The sequence below is a fragment of the Myripristis murdjan genome, chromosome 8 (assembly GCF_902150065.1).
Source record: "Myripristis murdjan chromosome 8, fMyrMur1.1, whole genome shotgun sequence".
In the NCBI taxonomy this organism is placed as follows: Eukaryota; Metazoa; Chordata; class Actinopteri; order Holocentriformes; family Holocentridae; genus Myripristis; species Myripristis murdjan.
This window is the reverse complement of record NC_043987.1, coordinates 30,321,835-30,343,018: the sequence shown is the minus strand read 5'-3', so window position 1 is coordinate 30,343,018 and position 21,184 is coordinate 30,321,835. Positions and strand designations below refer to the sequence as shown.

At 42.8% G+C, this 21,184-nt stretch overlaps 6 protein-coding genes and 1 non-coding gene across 7 annotated transcripts; 1 reads left to right on the top strand and 6 right to left on the bottom strand.

The window, feature by feature from the left end:
* Window positions 1–7,200: 7,200 nt before the first annotated feature.
* Window positions 7,201–7,626, bottom strand: LOC115363251 (histone H2B 1/2-like). The gene has a single exon (XM_030057362.1). It carries the CDS (start codon window positions 7,613–7,615, stop codon window positions 7,241–7,243), a length of 375 nt encoding a protein of 124 aa, XP_029913222.1. The 5' UTR covers window positions 7,616–7,626; the 3' UTR covers window positions 7,201–7,240.
* Window positions 7,627–9,324: 1,698 nt separating this feature from the next.
* LOC115363238 (histone H2A-like) lies at window positions 9,325–10,097 on the bottom strand. The gene has a single exon (XM_030057349.1). It carries the CDS (start codon window positions 10,079–10,081, stop codon window positions 9,695–9,697), a length of 387 nt encoding a protein of 128 aa, XP_029913209.1. The 5' UTR covers window positions 10,082–10,097; the 3' UTR covers window positions 9,325–9,694.
* Window positions 10,098–10,697: 600 nt separating this feature from the next.
* LOC115363265 (histone H3) lies at window positions 10,698–11,434 on the bottom strand. Its single transcript, XM_030057377.1, has one exon. The coding sequence runs from the start codon at window positions 11,426–11,428 to the stop codon at window positions 11,018–11,020; it is 411 nt and encodes a 136-aa protein (XP_029913237.1). The 5' UTR covers window positions 11,429–11,434; the 3' UTR covers window positions 10,698–11,017.
* Window positions 11,435–12,519: 1,085 nt separating this feature from the next.
* LOC115363254 (histone H2B-like) lies at window positions 12,520–12,971 on the bottom strand. The gene has a single exon (XM_030057366.1). The coding sequence runs from the start codon at window positions 12,961–12,963 to the stop codon at window positions 12,589–12,591; it is 375 nt and encodes a 124-aa protein (XP_029913226.1). The 5' UTR covers window positions 12,964–12,971; the 3' UTR covers window positions 12,520–12,588.
* Window positions 12,972–13,912: 941 nt separating this feature from the next.
* Window positions 13,913–14,427, bottom strand: LOC115363262 (histone H4). The gene has a single exon (XM_030057373.1). It carries the CDS (start codon window positions 14,410–14,412, stop codon window positions 14,101–14,103), a length of 312 nt encoding a protein of 103 aa, XP_029913233.1. The 5' UTR covers window positions 14,413–14,427; the 3' UTR covers window positions 13,913–14,100.
* Window positions 14,428–17,598: 3,171 nt separating this feature from the next.
* trnaq-cug (transfer RNA glutamine (anticodon CUG)) lies at window positions 17,599–17,670 on the top strand. The gene has a single exon. It is a non-coding gene; the product is annotated as a tRNA-Gln (tRNA).
* A 339-nt stretch (window positions 17,671–18,009) lies between these two features.
* On the bottom strand, window positions 18,010–18,773 carry LOC115363239 (histone H2A-like). The gene has a single exon (XM_030057350.1). The coding sequence runs from the start codon at window positions 18,753–18,755 to the stop codon at window positions 18,369–18,371; it is 387 nt and encodes a 128-aa protein (XP_029913210.1). The 5' UTR covers window positions 18,756–18,773; the 3' UTR covers window positions 18,010–18,368.
* Window positions 18,774–21,184: the final 2,411 nt, after the last annotated feature.

Sequence of the window (21,184 nt, the reverse complement as noted above, 5' to 3'; positions counted from 1 at the left end):
TTACACCTTTGGTGTTTGTAAAATGACCGCCATAAGAAATGCATATGAGACTATAATATGTTCATCCATCAAATGGAAAACATCTCCATACACACACCCATCCACAGCCACAACCCCCTAGCCCCTCCACACACACACACACACACACCGCCCGCCCACCTGGGAACCTGTCTCTTTCTCGTGCTTACCAACCCCCCACCCCCGTGTGAACCACATCTGCCAGAATTAACAATGTATTGTATCTTCTCACAGACCCCAGACCCCATACATAAAGATTTATTTGTTCCTTGCTCTCATTTTACTCTGTGAACACAATGAGTAGACAACTGATGACGTGGTTTTCTGTCCAAGAGGTTCTAGACCATACTACCATATTTTACAAGCAAATGATAATGGAGAGGAGATTGAGACTGAACAGGAAATAGAGGAGCATGTCTCAGAAATGGAAGAGAAGCTTTAAAGCTTGACAAAAAGCTGACAAAGCTTTAGTGACCCCTCTAATTCAACGGTGCCAACACCTTCCCCGCTCAGCACCCTCTGCCAGTCTGGTGAGGAGTCTGCAGGCCACAGAGGCTCCACCAACAGCTCTCAGCCGCTCCCCCCTTGACTATGGCAGAAAAGGAAGAGATGCAAGCTCTGTGCCCCTAGAGACAATAAAACCAGCCTCTCCTGCCACAGAGGCCAGGCCTACGTTTGCAAGGCACACTCCGACCTGATCATACAATGCCACTCATGTGTGCAGAAACACACATACACACACACACACACACAGAGGACTGTTCATGTTGATGTTCAGCGCATTCGGTCCCTGTTTTGAATTTGTTTGTTTACAGTAACTGTTAATTTATGGATATGTTTTCTGTTCTGTGTCTGTTTTTTTTTTCTAGATTCATTGCACTTACTCATGTCATCTACTGGCCTGAGACGTTCTTTCACAGCTTAAAAAGGTCTTCAACAAAAGTTGAAAAGTGATTCATGGTTTTTGTGTTAATATAAGATCAGTTAAAGCAGACTGGTAAAATTTGACCGCGAACACCTAAATAAGGGCTGAGCAACGAACACTGGAGGAGAGTTCAATTTAAATTTCCTCAGAGAATATGCTGTTTGAATGTACCTGTGTCCTGTGAGCTGACATCTGATGGCTTGTTTATTTGCATGGACGCATCAACTTACTTGTTTATCACTTGAATTTTGTGGCGCTTGGCCAATAAAAACCTGTTTTTACTGGCCAAGCGTGCTTATGCATACAAGTCACGCAGCACAACAAAGGCACCAAACAAAAGAAATCAATAGCACTAATAAAAAGAACAGTGGAGGTAAGTATGTGTGCACAACACGGCACATCCCAACTATACAGACTGTTGTCATGGCTGATTTATAACCAACGTACAGTGGTATATGCATTTACAAGTGAATATTTTAATTGCGCATGTTTAATGAAAAGGGAGAGGGAGCTTTTTGCAAAGTTTGATGCTCTGATTTCTCACCTCCTTCTTCTGCCTTTTGCTTTTGGTATTATAATATTGATGTTGGAGCACTGACTGTGGTGTTGGCAAACGATGAGGCGATAATAAAGAGAGTTTCTGTTTGTCAGCTGCGTCAGAGACTGAAGGACCAAGGCGTGAGTGATGACGTGCAGCTCCAATGGGTGACACAGCCTGATGGGAGGGTCTTCCACAAGGAAGGGAAAGAGGAGGAGAAGGACGAGGAGGAGCAGGTGGAGAGCTGCGGCCCCTGAACATGCTTTTGATTCTTCATGTAGTGCCGTTTCACTGGAGAATATTATTCATGACTTAGCATGAAAAAGTACAAGAAAGAAAATCACAATAATTGGAAACATTCTGGCAACAGCGCAAATTTCCCTTAGACGTTGGGGGGGGGGGGGGGCACATTTAGCAGGAGGTCAGGGGTCCTCCCCCTGGAAATTTTGAGCATCTTACATTGAATTTCCTACATTCTGGTGGATTTCTATGCACCCATTTACCATTTTTATGCATCAGTTTACTAGGAAAAGCTTATTTTTATAAATATCTATTATAAATTTTATAAATATCTATCAGTCTTTTATAAATATTGGGGGGGACTTGTACCCCATGACCTAATCTAAATTTGCGCCCATGCATTCTGGCATTCTTTTACATGTGAACTGTATTTTATACAGAGAGCCAAAGCCATATGATAACTCTGCTTATAGGAAAAAAATCATAAATTATATATCTATATATATCCATATCCATATCCACATCTATCTATCTATCTATACACAGCTTTATTTTCAGAATTTTGGGACTTTTTTTTTTTTTTTTTTTTTTAAGTGTACACTTTGTACTGGAAAAAGTCGTTTGAGTGATCCTGATGGAAATTATTTGTTTGCTGAAAAATCCACAGATTATAGCTGGTACCTGTGTGAAAATGAAAGAGACAGAGGAAAGTCTATGCCGTTCTCTATTTGTATATCAACACCAGTTTAAACAGACATTTGGTTTTATTTGACATCTTAAAAAAAAAAAAAAAAAAGTGTTTTCTGCCTTGTCTCCTTTTCTATTATTAAGCTGATTATTCCATTTGTGCTAATTGATTGGTTGGTGCAAACTGCAATTGATGTGTCTGTTCTTTTTTTGATTTTCCTTGTGTGTGAAATTCGGTTTATCAATAAAGGTTATTATTACACACTATTATTAATCTGTAGATATTTTTAAGATTTATAATGGAAAATAATTTGATGAGATATTAATTAGTGTGCTTGTATTGACAACATATAAGCATAGGCTATGACATGTAAATAGCATTTTTCAAGCGGTGTCAAGCTGTTTCTAATATTCTGTCCCCGTCATGTAAATAAGGACAAAAGGAGGACAAAAAATCAGAAACAGCTCTCAATATAATGTAGTTCAGTGCAAGACCTCTGCAAACTACAACCTCAGCAATAAACACAGAATTAAATTTACACATTCTCCACAATGTGAACATTATAAACCTCTGTTTTCAAGCTTGAACAAACAAACAAATATATACATAGATCAGCAAAACTTTGAAATCATGAATCAAATTTTTAGGTTGTTTAATGTTGTGGAGGTCAACATACCAATAAACAAAAAGATGATTGTTTACCATTATGAGAAAATATGTGAGACTCAAATGAAGAGAATTTTCCAAGTAGCCTAACAGGCAACTTACTCAAAATATTCCAGTTACGTTGGTCACACCATCAGGTCACTTTTGTCTTGGTGATTTCTTGGAAGAAAAAAAAAATCTCAACAGGACTCCTTAGTTACATAAAATTTGCATTCATAATTGTGTGTGTGTGTGTGTGTGTGTGTGTGTGTGTGTGTGTGTGTGTGCAGACTGCCGTCGCAGCCTGGGGGGGTTACAGTAACTCATACTTTAGGTAAAACACAGAGAGGGGGCACAGAGAAAGATCCAGCCGACAGCAGGCGCTCACTGTGCGCACGGACCCCGCAGCTTCCCGTGAGCTCCGGGTGACTCTCAGCCGTCTGGCTCTGTCCCACAGCCAGCAGCAGCAGGAAGCCCTAACCCTGGCACCGTATTGTAAGGAGGACTACAGTTATACAAAATTCAGTGTGTTCAACGTAGTAAAACATGGCCTGGTGAGTTTTATTTTTCTCTCTATGGCCCCTCCGCGGCTCCATAGTACATAAACATAAAACAAGAGAAAAAGAAGAATATTTACATTTTCAATCCAATCAAAGAGGACGTCACACAGTTCAAATACATACATTGTACTGTAGCCTACATCAGCCAATCAAATTGTTTCATAACTGTGCGTTTTGTTGCCTGTTTGAACTGACTGCGTGCTTCTGCAAACATGTCGAACTGGTGAATAAGGAAAAAAAATACTGCCAAACAAAATTGAACTTCATGAAGAATGAATGGAGAATGTCTGGAATCCCTCTCTCTCTCTTTCTCTCTCTCTCTCTCTCTCTCTCTCTCTCTCTCTCTCTCTCTCTCTCTCTCTCTCTCTCTCTCTCTCTCTCTCTGATTATAAAGTCTTCCTATGTTGTGCTCGTATGTGAGTGACTCAGTAGCTTTTCAGGCTTTTCAGACTTAGTGTTGCTTAGAGGTTTAATGTGTGATCCGAGCGGGCGGTGTTTAGCCTATAATGTAATATTGTCGCTGGTCTTAGGCTATAGACTGCACTGGAGCTGGAAGTCCTGTGTTGTTGAGATTCAGGTGATTTCTTGTTGTGATCTTGTCTTTGGGAGCTCCTGGGCTGTAAATCCTGCAGAAATGTATGTGAATGTATGTCTCAGAAAATTAATTGGCAGTAATTGTCTGCGATTATGCGATTTAAGCTCTAGCTGATCCTGCCTACACAGCCACGGTCGTCACTGCGCGTTAATTCATGATATACAGTCCAAGCGTCCAAAGCATGAATTTTTTAAGACACCTCAATCGAGGTGATGGATTTGGGTCATGTGTGTCTGAGTTAACGGGAATGAATAGGCCTCCAACACGGCACTTTTTGGCCCCCCACTTCTTAAGTGAATCCGGCGCTCCTGCTCATGACATGTATTTATCCCCCTCCCCTGCTACTTTTTTTTTTTTCCATTTTGATTAGGAATAGTGAGGTGACCCTGAAATGAAACAATGCAGTGGTGTAGCTTGTCTACGTGATACACAGGTATAGCTACGCCGTATACCCACTAGAAAAGGTCCCGAATTTCCGTATAACCACTTCAAAATGCGCAGAGATGCGTAGCCTATCAGTATGTTTTTTTTATACATAACGTTCACTTTCCCGTTCATAAAGTCGCCTTCTCTGTGTTACGAAGCGGGCTCTTTTTGACCATAGGGGCTTCCGTCAGGCGTGATGAGAACCCTATGTAAACTACTAACGAAGCAGTGAAGTTGTATGGTGCCGCTTCGGGGGACACTACAGCTGGAGTTTCAGAACGTTTCAGAAAGTGCGCATGTGTGTGTGTGTGTGTGTGTGTGTGTGTGTGTGTGTGTGTGCCTGTAGCTTACTGCGCATGCATGCATGCATATGCGTATAGGCTACCCACTAGAATAAACTAGACTACACCACTGAAACAATGGATTGATGAGAATGATTCCGTGACGCTGCCTGACGTCATCTGCGTCTGATTATGCCATTTATAAATGTTGCCTTTTGTTACTTTTTATTACAGTTTAATGCATTTTAAAGGCTCCCGTCTTTGAAAAGGGGTCATCCACATTTAATCTTTAGAATTAATGAGTAAAAAGAGTGTAGGAGCCATGAGTTTTGTTTGATTATTTTAGATAATTGCTTTATTTTGGTTAAATTTGATTATATATTTTTTTCTTTTGTTTATTAGTTGTTTAGTTTATGTTTTGTTGTTTTGTTGCCATATTCAGTTTGTAGAGTCATTTCGTGTATTTTGAGTTTTTTGTTAACACTGGGCACGAAGGCTATAAGTATGGGCAGGTATAGGACCAGTATGCACCTGGGTGGGCGTATGTTTTTTTTTTTACCAGAGCGAGAGAGACAGGTAGAGAGCGGGATTCCTTTGTTCTCAATTTGTTTGCTTGCCTTGTGAAATAAACCATTTAAAACATGCACACTCAGAATGGACAGTGGACTCTTTTGCCTGTGTAAATCATGCCCATGGTGCAGTAGTGACCCTTTATTTGTAAGTTTAATTTGAGTTTGTTTTGAGAATTTTTTGATAAATGGCCACTACAAAGAGTGATTCAATGCAATAAAAATGAACATTCATTTTGTGTGGGGTCATGTTCTCCCCGTGTCTGCGCGGGTTTCTGCACAGTCCAGACACTCAAGTTAGCTGAACTGGAGATACTGAATTGTCCCTAGCTGTGAATGTGAGTGTTAAAATACTTAACTAATCCCTATAAATGTGTAAAACTAGAGAGATGACAGGCCCAGCCGTTCATCAGTTCTCAAACCGTGCAGCACCCTTTGCTTTTTTTTTTTGTGATGAAACGTTGTGAGTGTTCTCGTAAAAGCAGGAGTGACCGCTACTCCAGCCGCTCCCTGTAAAAGCTGGCCTGGGGAACGAAGTGCAGTCAGAGGCCCTGCTCTCTGCCCCTCATGCGAACAGACGGTCTGTGTCTCCATCTAGTGGTTAAATAGTAGTATTGACTAGCATTAAGTGTAGGGTCGCATAATAAACCTCTGTAACTTCGCTTCACTTTACAGCCACTGGTCTTGGCGCAGGTAATATCCCGATGCTGTGCTCTGGTTTGCTGGAGGTTTTTGGGCTGCAGATGCATAGCTCCAAGGTGATATTCACTCTACAGTTCCGTTAGCCGGAAATCAAACTGAATTTATGTTATGGTCAGTCATTTACTCTGACCCAGGAACATCTGTGCTTATGATCATCTGCAGAAAAACACAGTATTGTATCCTGGATCCACAGATAATGCATATATCCCACTATACATTATCTCGCACTCCTGTATGTATGATGGAAAAGTGTCTATCAATTTTGTCGCTGCAGCAGCCAAGAAACCTGCAGCCAAGAGGGCCGCAAAGCCCAAAGAAGAGGATTCAATTGAATTGTGCTCATCTGTATAATAACAAATTACAAAAAAACATTATTTGAATGAATTTATGAGTTAGAAACCATTCAGCGGAAACGTCTACACTACCCACCCACAGATTAGCACTCTGGACTCTGAATCCAGTGATCCGAGTCCGAATCTCGGTCGAACCTGAATTTTTAAAGGTTTTAAGAAGAATTTTTAAGAAGGTTAGCGCTCCTGCCTCCTGGTAACATCTTAGGAGACTGTAAATTCTAAAGCGATTTATACATTGACATTTATATTCTGTAGGCTATGAAAGTGAACAATGATTGAGAGGAAAATGCAAATCCTGGTAACAGAGGCCCTATTTCACCATACTATTTCACTTTATATGAAATGTTTATGATGAATCCAATGTAGTCTCCAGGTTGTGTCGTGGTGTTTGGGGAGACAGAGCACGTGTTTGTGTGTGTGTGTGTGTTTCCTCTGTATGTAGTGGCCAGGAGGTATGGAAATGCTGTGAAGGAGGGGGGAAAAGTGAAGTGGAGTGGAGTGAAGAAGTGGCTGGTTAGACAGAGTTATGACACAGCATGCAAAGTTTATCCTCACCAATTTCTTTTCCTGAAAGTTTCTGTTCAATTTAAGCTGACAGGGATAAACTCAGTCGATGTTGTACAAGTGCGGGTTAACCCTTTGATAGAAGTGGGTGGCTCTTAAAAGAGCCTTTGAGTTGTTGAAGCTGGAGCAGCTTGTTTTACTTGGAGCTGGTGTACTTGGTGACGGCCTTGGTGCCCTCGGACACGGCGTGCTTGGCCAGCTCCCCGGGCAGCAGCAGGCGGACGGCGGTCTGGATCTCCCTGGAGGTGATGGTGGAGCGCTTGTTGTAGTGAGCCAGGCGGGACGCCTCGCCGGCGATGCGCTCGAAAATGTCGTTGACGAAGGAGTTCATGATGCCCATTGCCTTGGACGAGATGCCGGTGTCGGGGTGCACCTGTTTGAGCACCTTGTACACGTAGATGGCGTAGCTCTCCTTCCTCGGCCTGCGGCGCTTCCTGCTGCTCTTGCCGGCCGTCTTGCTCACGGCTTTCTTGGAGCCTTTCTTGGGCGCGGGCTTGGCGGGTTCAGGCATTCTCACACTTCCGCAGTTCAAAGACAACGAATGATACTTCCTCTTCTATGCATGTTACTTTGTAGCCGGCTCATGCAAATTAAACTGCGCTGTATCTCCTATACGATTGGTCGGGTTTCGCAGCGCCGTTTGGCTTGTGCCACACGAGGAATTCACCCACACGTCATGTACAGACTGTAGTACAGATCAATCAAAATCACCATCAGAAATACTTTACACTAAAACTAATAATTTGATCCCCAAGGGGGAACTAGGCCAGTTGCAGTTGCTCAGATTCTCAAGAAATTAAGTATGGGTGAATTTATAAGGAATAGGAAAAGCAATAAAATGTGAATTAGAAAAAATGATGTGCATTATATATAAATAATGCACATATCATGACCTTGTATTGATCTTAGTTTTTTTTTTTTTAAGTGTTTGTTTTAAAAATGTGCATCAATCTTACTACGCCTACATATTACAACAATAAATACAGAAATAAGAAGCATGTGTAAAGAAAAAAAAAAAAGTAAATGAAAGATTATTGAATTTTATTGGATTTTTTCCCCCTATCAGGCTGCTTCAGTGTCCATTCCTAAAAGCACATAGCTGCAGCTCATTCAGAATTAAATCAAAGATAAAAATATCCCATTGGCTTTAAGTCTCATTTCGAATTGACTTTAAAATCCTGCTGCTCACCTAGAAAACACTCAAAGGCCAAGGACCAAAATGCATTTCTCATCTTTCAGTACAATATAACAGGATAACAGAACCCCCTCATTTCTCTGTTCATCTGGACCTGTTGGCAGCCCTAAGAATAAGACCAAAACCAAAACAAGTTTAGCTGTTACCAATAAAGATTTAACTGTTAAAACATTGAATTAACAAAATTCCATTTGTTCTAAAAGGCGGGATATTTGAATAATTACATCACATTGGCGGTAGAAAGACAACGGCTCAGTGAAGGGGGCTGAGCTGTAGGTGTGTCTCTTCAGGCTGCTTTGAAATTGGGCGCTCAGATGTTTTTCCATTGTGGGGTTACTCCAGTTCACTTCAGTTGTGGCTTTGCAATGTCAGAACAGATTATGCAATCCACCACAGTGCCACTGAAAAACAAGGCAACTTGTAAGGCTTATTGTTTTGACAAGATAATAAAATATAATTTTTGTTTCCCCAGAGTGCTGTAAGTTTAGAGTTACACCAGACAAATCATTTGAAGTAAAACTTGGAGGCAAATTAAAATTAGGGTACATACAGTTGTGTTTTAAGTGTTGTAGTTTCAATATTTCTCAATAGTCCATCCACTGTCAACAGTAGCCTACACTTTACCAAATGTCTACATGAACACAAATGGCAGGAAAAGCTCTTGGAAAAGTGTGTGGCTCTTAAAAGAGCCTGTGTGTGTGTGTGTGTGTGTGTGTGTGTGTGTGTGTGTGTTAGTGCAGAAGCCCCTCACTTCTCTGCTCATCTGGACCAAGCTTGCTAGCAGTCCTAAGAATAAGACCAAAACTAGATTAACTATTACCAACAAAGACTGGCCTGTTTAAAAATGGATTATTTCATATTCCATTCGTTATTTAAAAAAAAAAAAAAAAAAAAAAAAAAAAAAAAGCAAAAAGCGGGTTGTTTGAATAATTACGTCACATTGGCGGTAGAAAGACAACGGCACAGAGAAGGGGGTTGAGCTGTAGGTGCGTCTCCTCGGGCTGGTTTGTATTTAGGCGCCCAGATGTTGTGGGGTTACTCCAGTTCACTTCAGGTGTGGCTCTGCAGTTCGTTAACAGATTATGTAATCCACCACAGTGCCAGTGAAAAACGAGTCAACTTGTGGGGCTGAAGAAAATAAAATCCCTTTTGTTTTCCCACAGAAGAGTGCTGTAAGATTTGGACTGTTGAGATTCACCGAACAAGTCATTTGATGTCAAACTTCGGGACGAATACAAATAGTTGGGTTTGAAATGGCGTGAACTTTCCATCGTCCATTCCAAATGATACCAGTATACTTTCCATTTCTACATGAAGAAAAACAGCAGGAGGCGCTTTTGGAAAAGTGTGTGGCTCTTAAAAGAGCCTTTAGATGTGTGTGTTGACGTGTTGGGTCTACTTGGCCTTGGCCGGCTTGTCGGTCTTCTTGGGCAGCAGCACGGCCTGGATGTTGGGCAGCACGCCGCCCTGAGCGATGGTGACTCCGCCCAGCAGCTTGTTGAGCTCCTCGTCGTTGCGGACGGCCAGCTGCAGATGGCGCGGGATGATGCGGGTCTTCTTGTTGTCGCGGGCGGCGTTTCCAGCCAGCTCGAGGATCTCAGCGGTCAGGTACTCCAGCACGGCCGCCAGGTAGACGGGGGCGCCGGCGCCCACGCGCTCGGCGTAGTTGCCTTTGCGCAACAGCCTGTGCACGCGACCGACCGGGAACTGGAGTCCGGCGCGAGACGAGCGGCTCTTAGCCTTGGCACGAGCCTTGCCGGTGGTTTTGCCTCTTCCTGACATTGTCGTCAATATTCTCTGTTTGTGACTCAAAGAACGATGCAGCCTTCACCTGAGAGCCTGGTTTATATATCTGCTGAGCTGCCCTCCTATTGGTCGTGTGGCCGTCAGTGTCATCGCCCAATCAGAGGAGACTTCCGCTGTACATTGTCGGGGACTTTGAGTTAAATATTTCCTGGCCAATATTTTGGTAGTATTTCTATCCATGTTAAATGCAGGTATGTTTATAAGATAAGATATGCCTTAATTTATCCCACAATGGGGAAATTCCCAGTGTTGACAACAGCAGTAGGCTACAGGCACACACACACACACTGTGCACATAAGTGGACTGTATAAAAATAAGAGTAAAACATATAAAAAACATATAAATTGTAAAAAGAGGATATGTAGGTATACATATGTACAATATACAAGTATACAGTGGCAGTGTGAATAGTGCAAATAAATATGCATTAATATGCATATGTGGTGCGGTTATGGTGGGATATGTAAGTGTACATAAACACAATATACATAGTAATATATACAAAGTGTCAAATAAAAGCCCAGCGGCAGCGTTCAGACAACCAGGAGAAAAAAACACTGACTTTGAGATCTTTACTTATGATCTGGGCCAGTTTCAGTTTTGGTCCTAAATCAGATACAAACATTCTTGGAGACGCTGTATGAACACTCAGGTCAGAAGTCATGTGTTGTTTTCCCACCGAGCAGCTTGACATCACCTTCAGTCTTATTACTCATTCACTGGTGGGACGAAACAGTGGTGGTTTTCCCCCACTACTATTATTCTTAAGTGTATATAGTGTATATTTTTTGCAGCGATTATATCTAAATAAATCTTTAAGATTTAAAAAAAAAAAAAAAATTTGCGTCTCTTCAGTAAAGCTGTGTGTGGCTCTGAAAAGAGCCTTTGGTCGTCAGTTGTTGCCGGTGAGTCTAAGCCCTCTCTCCGCGGATGCGGCGGGCCAGCTGGATGTCTTTGGGCATGATGGTGACCCTCTTGGCGTGGATGGCGCACAGGTTGGTGTCCTCGAAGAGACCGACCAGGTAGGCCTCGCTGGCCTCCTGCAGAGCCATGACGGCCGAGCTCTGGAAGCGCAGGTCGGTCTTGAAGTCTTGGGCGATCTCTCGGACGAGGCGCTGGAAGGGCAGCTTGCGGATGAGCAGCTCGGTGGATTTCTGGTAGCGGCGGATCTCCCTGAGAGCCACGGTGCCGGGCCGGTAGCGGTGAGGCTTCTTGACGCCGCCGGTGGCCGGGGCGCTCTTCCTGGCCGCCTTGGTGGCCAGCTGCTTCCTGGGGGCTTTGCCTCCGGTGGATTTACGGGCGGTCTGCTTGGTTCGGGCCATGGCTCACACTAAAACACTCTCCGTCTTTTCAGCGGAACAGTCAATACAGGCTCCGGCTCCCTGGCGGCTTTATATAGGCAACGGCGGGGCGGCGCTGACGCCCGAGCGTGAGGAGCAGAGCGCGTGCGTCAACAAATGCTATTGGAGGACAGGCCGTTTGAAATACGCGCCTATTTTTCCCTCCTTGTAGCTCCTGTCCCATTTCAAATTCTCTTTCTCTCAAGCGTTTCTCTACTTTTTATTGAAGTTGTTGAACACACGAGGCTTCTGGAATAACCATATTTTAATGAAGATATGTAATCATTTTAAACTTCATGCCCTATTTTAACTTTTTCCCCCACAGGGAGAATTTAAAATAAAAGATGTTACGAATTGTGAAACTATGATCAGACCATGGAAACACAAAGAAAAATGACTCAATTAGGGAAAAGCACAACATGACTCTCTTCAGTGTGATTCATTTAAAAGATGAACAAAACCTGAGAAATGTTTTTGTTTTGATTATTTGTTTAATTATAGTGTATTAATATATATTTATGATAGTGTATATTAATATATAGTATATTATTTTTAATAGTGACAGTTGATTACGTTTGAGCATTTCATGTCCTTTCTGCTTTATATCATGTGTAATACTTTTTAGTGTTAAGTCTGTCAACATAGTTGATAAATGATCAAATAAAGAAAGGCACAGTACAGATCAACCCATATACTTGTGAAGTGAAAGGAAGCATTAAGACTGCAGTTACACATTACATGCTCTCAGTAGAAGTGTGTGGCTCTTAAAAGAGCCTTTGGTTGTTGAAGCTGGTAGGCCTACAGATACTTTGATGCCATTTCATTTCATATGCTAAATGTTAAAGATAAACGCAATGTATTCTTTAGATTGTGTGGTGGTGTTTCTGGAGTTAGTCCTCTGCATGAAGCATCCTGCATGAAACTGCTGTGTGAGGGCGGGGGGGGGGGGGGGGGGTGTCATAGAGAGAGGAACTGACTGATTAGACAGTTTAGACACTGTCTAACCTTGTCCATTTCTCCTCTTGTAAGTTTCTGTTAATTTAATTTCACATTAGTTATAATTCAAGTGCAGGTTAACCCTTTGACAGAAGTGGGTGGCTCTTAAAAGAGCCTTTGAGTTGTTGAAGCTGGAGCAGCTTGTTTTACTTGGAGCTGGTGTACTTGGTGACGGCCTTGGTGCCCTCGGACACGGCGTGCTTGGCCAGCTCCCCGGGCAGCAGCAGGCGGACGGCGGTCTGAATCTCCCTGGAGGTGATGGTGGAGCGCTTGTTGTAGTGAGCCAGGCGGGACGCCTCACCGGCGATGCGCTCGAAGATGTCGCTGACAAACGAGTTCATGATACCCATGGCCTTGGACGAGATGCCAGTGTCGGGGTGCACCTGCTTGAGCACCTTGTAGACATAGATGGCGTAGCTCTCCTTCCTGGGCCTGCGGCGCTTCCTGCCGCTCTTACCGGCGGTCTTGCTCACGGCTTTCTTGGACCCCTTCTTCGGTGCGGACTTGGCGGGTTCAGGCATGTTGACGCTGTTTGATGAACGAGTAATTCTGTGCGACGCCGCTGCTGCTTTTATATAGAGTGAGCTGACGTCACCCTCAGTGTGCGGCTCCGTGTGTTTGATTGGCTGAGCGGAGCTCCAGAGAGCAGCTTAGTTTGCAGTGGCTGACAGCAGGCCCCCCTCCCCTCCCCCAGCAGTGCGGACTGCCGACCGCCGTCCTCCCTACTAACACTTATTTGAGCCTCACAAATGAGGATATTTCTGAAACCAGTGCATCCAAATGTGTTGCAGCAGTTAACAACTCATACTACATTTCCCCATTTTTAACATTTCAACCACTGCTGGGCGGAATCATTCAGTTATAATAAAGACAAAATGTGGTCAGTGTAGATAGTGCAGGGATCTGTAGCGATAACATCAGTGATTATAACCGCGCCTGCTCTTGAGTTTGCTGCTGCGTTACAGACATGAAGCTGCGGTAAACTGCTGAAACAGAACAGGCAAAAATGATATTTAGGAGCCAAAAATTGTGTTTTCCTGTTTTTATCTTTAAATAGTGATTATAGCATTTTAGATTTCCATTCATTCCTGGTGCTTGACTCATTTAAAGTAGGCTATTTCAAAGTTTTTATAGGCTGAGCTGTGCTTATACTTCTGACATCCTATCCTGAAGTAGCCAGGAAGTCTCTTCTGATTTGAGTGTGTGGCTCTTAAAAGAGCCTTTCTGTGTGTTTGTGTTGGGGTCTGGCGGTCTCATGGGATTCATAACTTTAAGTCAAGTACATTAAGTGTATTCTTAACTTTCATTATACTAGCTTATGAAGGGCAGCAACTTCTCAAATTCGTTTTTAATCAAAATAAGGAAACTTACAGCTCACAAAATGCTTTCAGTATTTTATTAAACTGTTGCTCTCTTAACAGGGGCGCCCTATATGGTGTAAGTTCGGACAATTCCAAGGGCCCCAATAAATTAGGTAAAAACTATTCAAATTAAACAGAGTATTCTTTTTTCCCTTCTTCTAAGAAAGGGCGGCCAAAATTCCTGGCAGTGCCTATCTGTTAATACTAGTGACTGAATAACATAAAACAAGAACGAGCTCTTGAGTGCGTTGTGGGTGGCTCTGAAAAGAGCCTTTGTGTTGTTGTAGTCGTTGGTGTTTAGCCTCCGAAGCCGTAGAGGGTGCGTCCCTGCCTCTTGAGAGCGTAGACCACATCCATGGCGGTGACCGTCTTCCTCTTGGCGTGCTCGGTGTAGGTGACGGCGTCGCGGATGACGTTCTCCAGGAAGACCTTGAGCACTCCGCGGGTCTCCTCGTAGATGAGTCCGGAGATGCGCTTGACTCCGCCGCGGCGAGCCAGACGGCGGATGGCGGGCTTGGTAATGCCCTGGATGTTGTCGCGGAGAACTTTGCGGTGACGCTTGGCGCCTCCTTTCCCCAGACCTTTACCTCCTTTGCCACGTCCAGACATGATGATCTCTCGTTGTCTTCAAGAGTAAGAATAAACTGATGAATTTGTAAGGCGAAGCTCCTGCTTTTCAATGTTGTTTGCGGACGTAAGTGAAGACAGAGAGCTCGCGCTGCGCTGGGCGGCGCCAAACTCTGCAGCTTTCCGCCACCTCTGTTACCGTTTGGCGACTTTGCCTTCAAAATAAAAGTGAGGACACGAACATTGAATGTAATTTGGTATTGTTGATGCTTTCCACATAGTTTGGTGTACTGTCTAGTCCCATAAGTATGAAAGTATCAATCAAATCAAAATTCAGGTAGAGCCAGATCAAAAATAAAGTTGTATATAAGTATTTTACAAATTAGTCCTTTCTTCAATATATAAGTTACATGTGTGTCAGCAGAGTTAAGGCAAAATCAATAATTAATCCAGTAGTGAGAAATTAATAATGATGTGGGGTGTTTTCTGCACTTTGGCGAACAAGGCAGTGTTGTGTGTGGAATCAACAACAGAGTGAACACACACTCAGTGTCACTTGATCAGCTCCACCTGTCCAGTCTGATGCAGGTCAGGTCAGCAGCTCTGCCATGAGTTCAACCTTTTAACAAAGTTTACAATGTTCAGTTTTTGTTGACATGGTGGTGAATGTGTACATTTAATTCTATGTTTATTACTGAGGCCTTGCACTGGACGACATTACATTGAGAGATGTTTTCTTTTTTTTTCTTTTTCTTTTTTTGTCCTCCCTGCTTATATACATGAGGTGCGACAGAATATTGGAAACATGTCCCAATAAAGTGCAGTCCAGTCCAACAGCAGCACTAACTATGAGCTCAATGCCAAACATTGAAGTGAATGAACACCTCTATTACTGTGACAACAAGAAAAGCTGAGCATTATAGGCAGCAGATAAGGAAACTTGACACTACCAGTGATTGTATTGGATTGCACACATTCCTGGTGATGGAAATGTCAGCATGTACAGTAGGGGTGTAAAACTGAACCATAAAAAAAAAAAAAAAAAAAAAAAAAAAAAAAACATTAAATACATAACACACCGTACAAAATGCAGCATTACAAACACATCTACGGTATGAAAGCCATTTAACCACACACTGAGCTGATGAATTAATCAATACACTGAAAGTATTTTTGTTTATTTTAAATTGCCCAAGTATACTTTTGCAGTTGATAGAATATTTGTTGATTTCTTTTTCTAAAACCCAGAACAGAACATTGCAAGTAAGACAAAATACAGAGGAAATTGGAAATGGTAGTGTTGTTTATGCTAATGTACATGATTTGACATTACCGGTGAAGCAAAGTAACACATCCAACATCTGGCCTGGACCAAAGTTTGTCTTGTTAAGGATTCAGACGTGAGAAATCCAAATCAAACCTCCAACCCCACATGAGCCAAACACCACTACACACAATATATAACATCTGTTCTCACCTGTTTGACAAAGTGGGATGAAGTTTGGCCGAGGAGTTTTACCTCTGCTTAAGGTTTGTTCATAACATTATCAACAATAACAATAACAATATAACATTTATCATTTAGGACATAACAGGCTTTCCTATTCTACATCCTGATATGTTTTCAGTGAATCTGGTGATTGTCATCTTCTGTATAAATGATTGATCCCTGAGGTTGTTTTGGCTGACAGTGTGGTAGTGCCTGATTTCATCCACCAGATGGAGCTATTTCTGTATTTTCAGTACCCAACCTGGTCCCATATTGCACTGTGGTCACTGGTGTGGATTTTGTGCTTCTGTGATTGTATTTTGACCATTTATGTGGATTCCTCATGTACAAGGATACAAGGATACAAGGATACAAGGAAGTTTATTGGTCATTATACAACAGGTTGTATAATGACATTAAAATGTGGTTCCCTCTTGATTGATTTATTAAACATGGCATTTCTCACATCATCAAGCACATTTGCTGATGTATGATGTCACCGATGCTGTGTATTCTTCAATATCGATATGGTTCTCCTGGGTAGCAGCATCCCTGAACATCTGCCAGTCTGTGCATTCAAAACAGTCCTGTAGAGCTGCTGTAGCTTCATCTGTCCACACTTTAACTGTTTTTACAGTTGGTTTGACCCTTTTTGTCAGCTGGATGTAAGTAGGCAGGAGAAGTAGGAGATGTGGTCTGACTGGTCAGAATGAGGACGAGTGTAGACATGGTCCAGTGTGCACTTAGTGATAATATGAGGGAGCCAGTACAAATCAGATGTTGGGTCCTAAATACACTGAATATTTAATGAACCCTACTAGATCAAACTGTCTGTAAGGTTAATTTCTTCAATTATAATTTCTATTTCATTTCACATGGAATGACTGAGTCAGTGTGTTCTGTCTGGGGTGTCATGATATCGTCATGAAGGTGTTTGGGATGTTGGCAAAGGGACAAAAAGAAAGATTAAACACTTATTTAAAACGCAATATAGTCATTAAACTCCCAGTACAAATATCAGTTCTGTGATGGTCCTTTTTACATAGTGCCTTTACTGTGTGTGTGTGTGTGTGTGTGTGTGTGTGTGTGTGTGTGTGTGTGTGTGTGTGTGTGTGTGTGTGTGTGTGTGTGTGTGTGTGTGTGTGCGTGTGTGTGTGTGTGAGAGAGAGAGAGAGAGAGAAGAAGAATGAGACATGAGAGGAAAATGGCAGAAATCACTCCAGCTGCTCCTCCTGGTTTTTATCTTTCGGTAACACTACACCAAATTTAATGTGTTGACTTTTCAAATGCACTTTTCTCACATTCAGCAGCTGCATCCTCAGTGTATAAATTCAAGACAAATTGTAGTCATTAATTGTCAGTGTTTAGGTTTGATGCTTGCAGACTGTGTCAACCAGGTAATCACAGCATGTCTTCACACACATTTAGATCTTTACAAAAAAAAACAAAAAACATAGTCCAGTTCTTTAAACAGTGCAGACTGTGTTAAATCTGCTCCTACAGCAGATCAACCCTGAGGAGACAAATCTCAGCCCCGTCCGTCCTGGACTTCTCTCTCCTGGTTTACTGACATTTTTAAAAGTTTTCTATAAATAAATAAACTCAATCTGATTTGCTTATATAAACTTCAGACTGTCTCATGATGTTTCTGCAGACAGAGAGGTGGTGTTCATGTGTGCGTATGTGTGTGTATGCATGACAGAGAGTGTGTATATAGGCCACATGTATGTGTGTGTTGTGGTTCTATGGTGTAATGGTTAGCACTCTGGACTCTGAATCCAGCGATCCGAGTTCAAATCTCGGTGGAACCTGAATTTAAGGAGAAGTTTGAATTTCTGTGCTTTAGGTTGTCACTGAATATAAATGGACTAATAATACATAATATACATTGTGAGGATCAACGAGTTTTCCTTGTGTGGAATTTTGTTTTTGGAATTATCCACTGAAGTGTGTGTGTGTGTGTGTGTGTGTGTGTGTGTGTGTGTGTGTGTGTGTGTAAGTAACTACTAACATCTGAAATGTGTTCAGCAGTCAGCACACACCTGACAGAAACAAGTATGAAAACATGAGTTTGTTAGTACAAGTTTTCTTTCAAAAATTACAAAATGAGTAAAATAATTAAAAAAAAATAATAATTGTTCATGTAAAGAGGCAGAACAAACAGTAAAACAGCAGTTCATTTGTAATGAGGTGAAGCCATCCAAGTCAGGATTTCCATTTAAAAACCCTTTCAGTTCATACAAGAATAAAGTGTATCTGCATCTATTGCAGTAAACTGCTGAAACAGAACAGGCAAAAATTATACTGTTTTTATCTTTAAATGGTGATTATAGCATTTTAGATTTCCATTCATTCCTGGTGCTTGACTCATTTAAAGTATTTCAAAGTTTTTGTAGGCTGAGCTGTGCTTATACTTCTGACATCCTATTAAAGTAGCCAGAAAGTCTCTTCTGATGTGAGTGTGTGGCTCTTAAAAGAGCCTTTGTGTGTTTTGAGGTGGGCTGTGGGTCTACTTGGCCTTGGCCGGCTTGTCGGCCTTCTTGGGCAGCAGCACGGCCTGGATGTTGGGCAGCACGCCGCCCTGAGCGATGGTGACTCCGCCCAGCAGCTTGTTGAGCTCCTCGTCGTTGCGGACGGCCAGCTGCAGGTGTCTTGGGATGATGCGGGTCTTCTTGTTGTCGCGGGCGGCGTTTCCAGCCAGCTCGAGGATCTCAGCGGTCAGGTACTCCAGCACGGCCGCCAGGTAGACGGGGGCGCCGGCGCCCACGCGCTCGGCGTAGTTGCCTTTGCGCAGCAGCCTGTGCACGCGGCCGACCGGGAACTGGAGTCCGGCACGAGATGAACGGGTCTTGGCCTTGGCGCGAGCCTTGCCGCCGGTTTTGCCTCTTCCGCTCATTGTAAAGTTTCCTCTTTGTATCTGAGATAGAAAGAAAATGAGCTTCAGTGACCAAACACACCGCTTTATAGCCTCTGAGCGCGCGAGGAGGCTCAGCAGCGACCAATGACCAATGACAGGCGTCGCGCGCCGGTATTTTTGGGCTAAAGGAGGAGGGTCTCGACTACAAACCAATCAGACGGCTATGACGTCAGCCAGCGTCACACTGGGTGTTACCCAATCGGTTCTCATCAGTCCATTCGGCCATTGTTTCATTCATTGGGTCATCTCCCGCCCTAATTCCAAAAGAAAATTTCACTCACACACACACACACACACACACTGGATGGTTGGTATTTCAGCGTTATCAGACCAGTAATGGTGGGATATGGAAGAAGGAGGCGATGATGAATAAGAGCTCACTGTGGAGGAGGAAAACTGGTCATTACAGCCTTCAGCCTTGTGGAGGCGCTGTGGCCTCAGCAGCACAGGGGCTGTTAGATCACATGCTTTACTGTAATAAACTTTAATTTGACTGCTGCTGAACTCTGGAAACTGTTAGACTGCAGAAACATAGGAGGGATCATTTTATCATCTTCTCCTTTCTGGTTTCATGTCACCCTGATTTGTCGGTGATCAAAACAATTTAAGCCTTTGAAACCTGAGCAAATTTACTTGATGTTTTCCCTTTGGAGCAAAAAAAAAAAAAAAAAAAAAAAAAAAAAACAAGAAGAAGAAGAACAAACAGAACCTAAAACACACCACCTTCATTTTTTAGTGACAAGAAAACTATATCTTTGCACAAAAACAGGAAAATTTGTCACTAAGATGTTATCTGAATATCAAAGTGGACTTATCTTGCATGTTCACTGCAGAGTTTTTAGTCAGAAGTTAATCTATTATCCATTTAATTGCAAAATCAAACCTGACTGATGACCAAAAACAGAAGAAATTTCACCATATTCAAATCAGAGCGCTATATTTGTAAATTTCAACCAGAGAGTCGCTCAACATGAATGAAGAGGAAAAAGCCTGCACACTGACAAAGAGGTTACACGGTGTTTTCAGAGGATTCCTTCACACAAAGAAAAACAAATGGCACAAGACAAAAAAGAAACTGGGTATTTCAGTGCTCAGACCATCGTCAGCTCGCTCCTCATGAGGGAACAAAAGGACAAACAAAAGGACAAACACTCTTTAAAGCCTCTCTCGCTTTCATGTTGCTGACACACACTAACCTTTATTATCGCCTGATCGGTTGTTATAACATCAATATTATCATAGCCTCTATCGCTTTTATAGCTCTTGTTTTGCCCCTGTGCTTGTGATGATGAACAAATACTGATTTATTCGAGTGTTTGTACTTAAGTTACACTGGACAGTTGCTGCTGCAAAATACAAGGAATACAAGGAAGTTTATTCGTCATTATACAGCAGGTTGTATAACGAAATTAAAATGTGGTTCCCTCTTAACTGATTCATTAAACATGGCATTTCTCACATCATCAGCACATTTGCGTAGTCTACAAGGTCGATGTGGTTCTCCTGGGTAGCAGCATCTTTGAACATCTGCCAGTCTGTGCATTCAAAACAGTCCTGTAGAGCTGCTGCAGCCTCATCCAAAATGCATAAAATGCAAAATGTAACATTTTTTGTTGTCGTTTGTTTGTTTGTTTGTTTGTTTTTTGGACATAATGTTGAAGTTGTAGCCACAAAAGAAACTGGGATTTCGGCCTTGTGCAGAAGGCTCTGAATGTTGTCAGACCGTCACAGCTGACACGTCTTGTCAGTGTTGCGTAGAGGCTGGGGACGGTGACCAGGGAGTGGCAGACGGGGCAGTGGTTCCCATTTTTATAGAAGTGGCCCGCATTGTGTGCTCCAAGTATCGGGGTATCACACTGCTCAGCCTCCCTGGGAAAGCTTACTCCCAGGGTGCTGGAAAGGAGACTCTGATCGATTGTCGAACCTCGGATTCAAGAGGAACAATGTGGATTCCATCCTGGCTGTGGAACAGTGGACCGGCTCTTCCTCCTCACATGGAAACTGGAGGGATCCAGGGAGTCTGACGATCCATTCTACATTTGTTTTAAGGGTTTTGTGAAGCCTTACAGCCATGTTCCTTGGGGGATGATGTAGGCGGTGCTGCAGGACTATGGGGTTCCAGGTTTGCTGCTGCAAGCCATTCTGTCCTTGTGTAACCGCAGTGAGAGCCATGTGCACATTCTTGGTACTAAGAACCTCCTGTTTCCAATTCTGTTTGTGATTTTCAGGACAGGATTTCAAGGTGCAGTCTGTGTGGAAGGTGTCCAGTTTGGTGACCACAGGATTGCGTCCCTGCTCTTTGAGGATGATGTGGTCCCGCTGGCCCATTCGGGCTGTGACCTTCAGCACACACTGGAGCGGTTTGCAGCCGAGTGTGAAGCGGTCGGGAGGAGGAACAACACCTCCAA

Excerpts from the sequence above, each read along its gene's own strand:
- LOC115363251 (XM_030057362.1), bottom strand. The coding sequence starts at position 7,615 with ATGCCTGAACCCGCCAAGCCCGCGCCCAAGAAAGGCTCCAAGAAAGCC.
- LOC115363238 (XM_030057349.1), bottom strand. The coding sequence starts at position 10,081 with ATGTCAGGAAGAGGCAAAACCACCGGCAAGGCTCGTGCCAAGGCTAAG.
- LOC115363265 (XM_030057377.1), bottom strand. The coding sequence starts at position 11,428 with ATGGCCCGAACCAAGCAGACCGCCCGTAAATCCACCGGAGGCAAAGCC.
- LOC115363262 (XM_030057373.1), bottom strand. The coding sequence starts at position 14,412 with ATGTCTGGACGTGGCAAAGGAGGTAAAGGTCTGGGGAAAGGAGGCGCC.
- LOC115363254 (XM_030057366.1), bottom strand. The coding sequence starts at position 12,963 with ATGCCTGAACCCGCCAAGTCCGCACCGAAGAAGGGGTCCAAGAAAGCC.
- LOC115363239 (XM_030057350.1), bottom strand. The coding sequence starts at position 18,755 with ATGAGCGGAAGAGGCAAAACCGGCGGCAAGGCTCGCGCCAAGGCCAAG.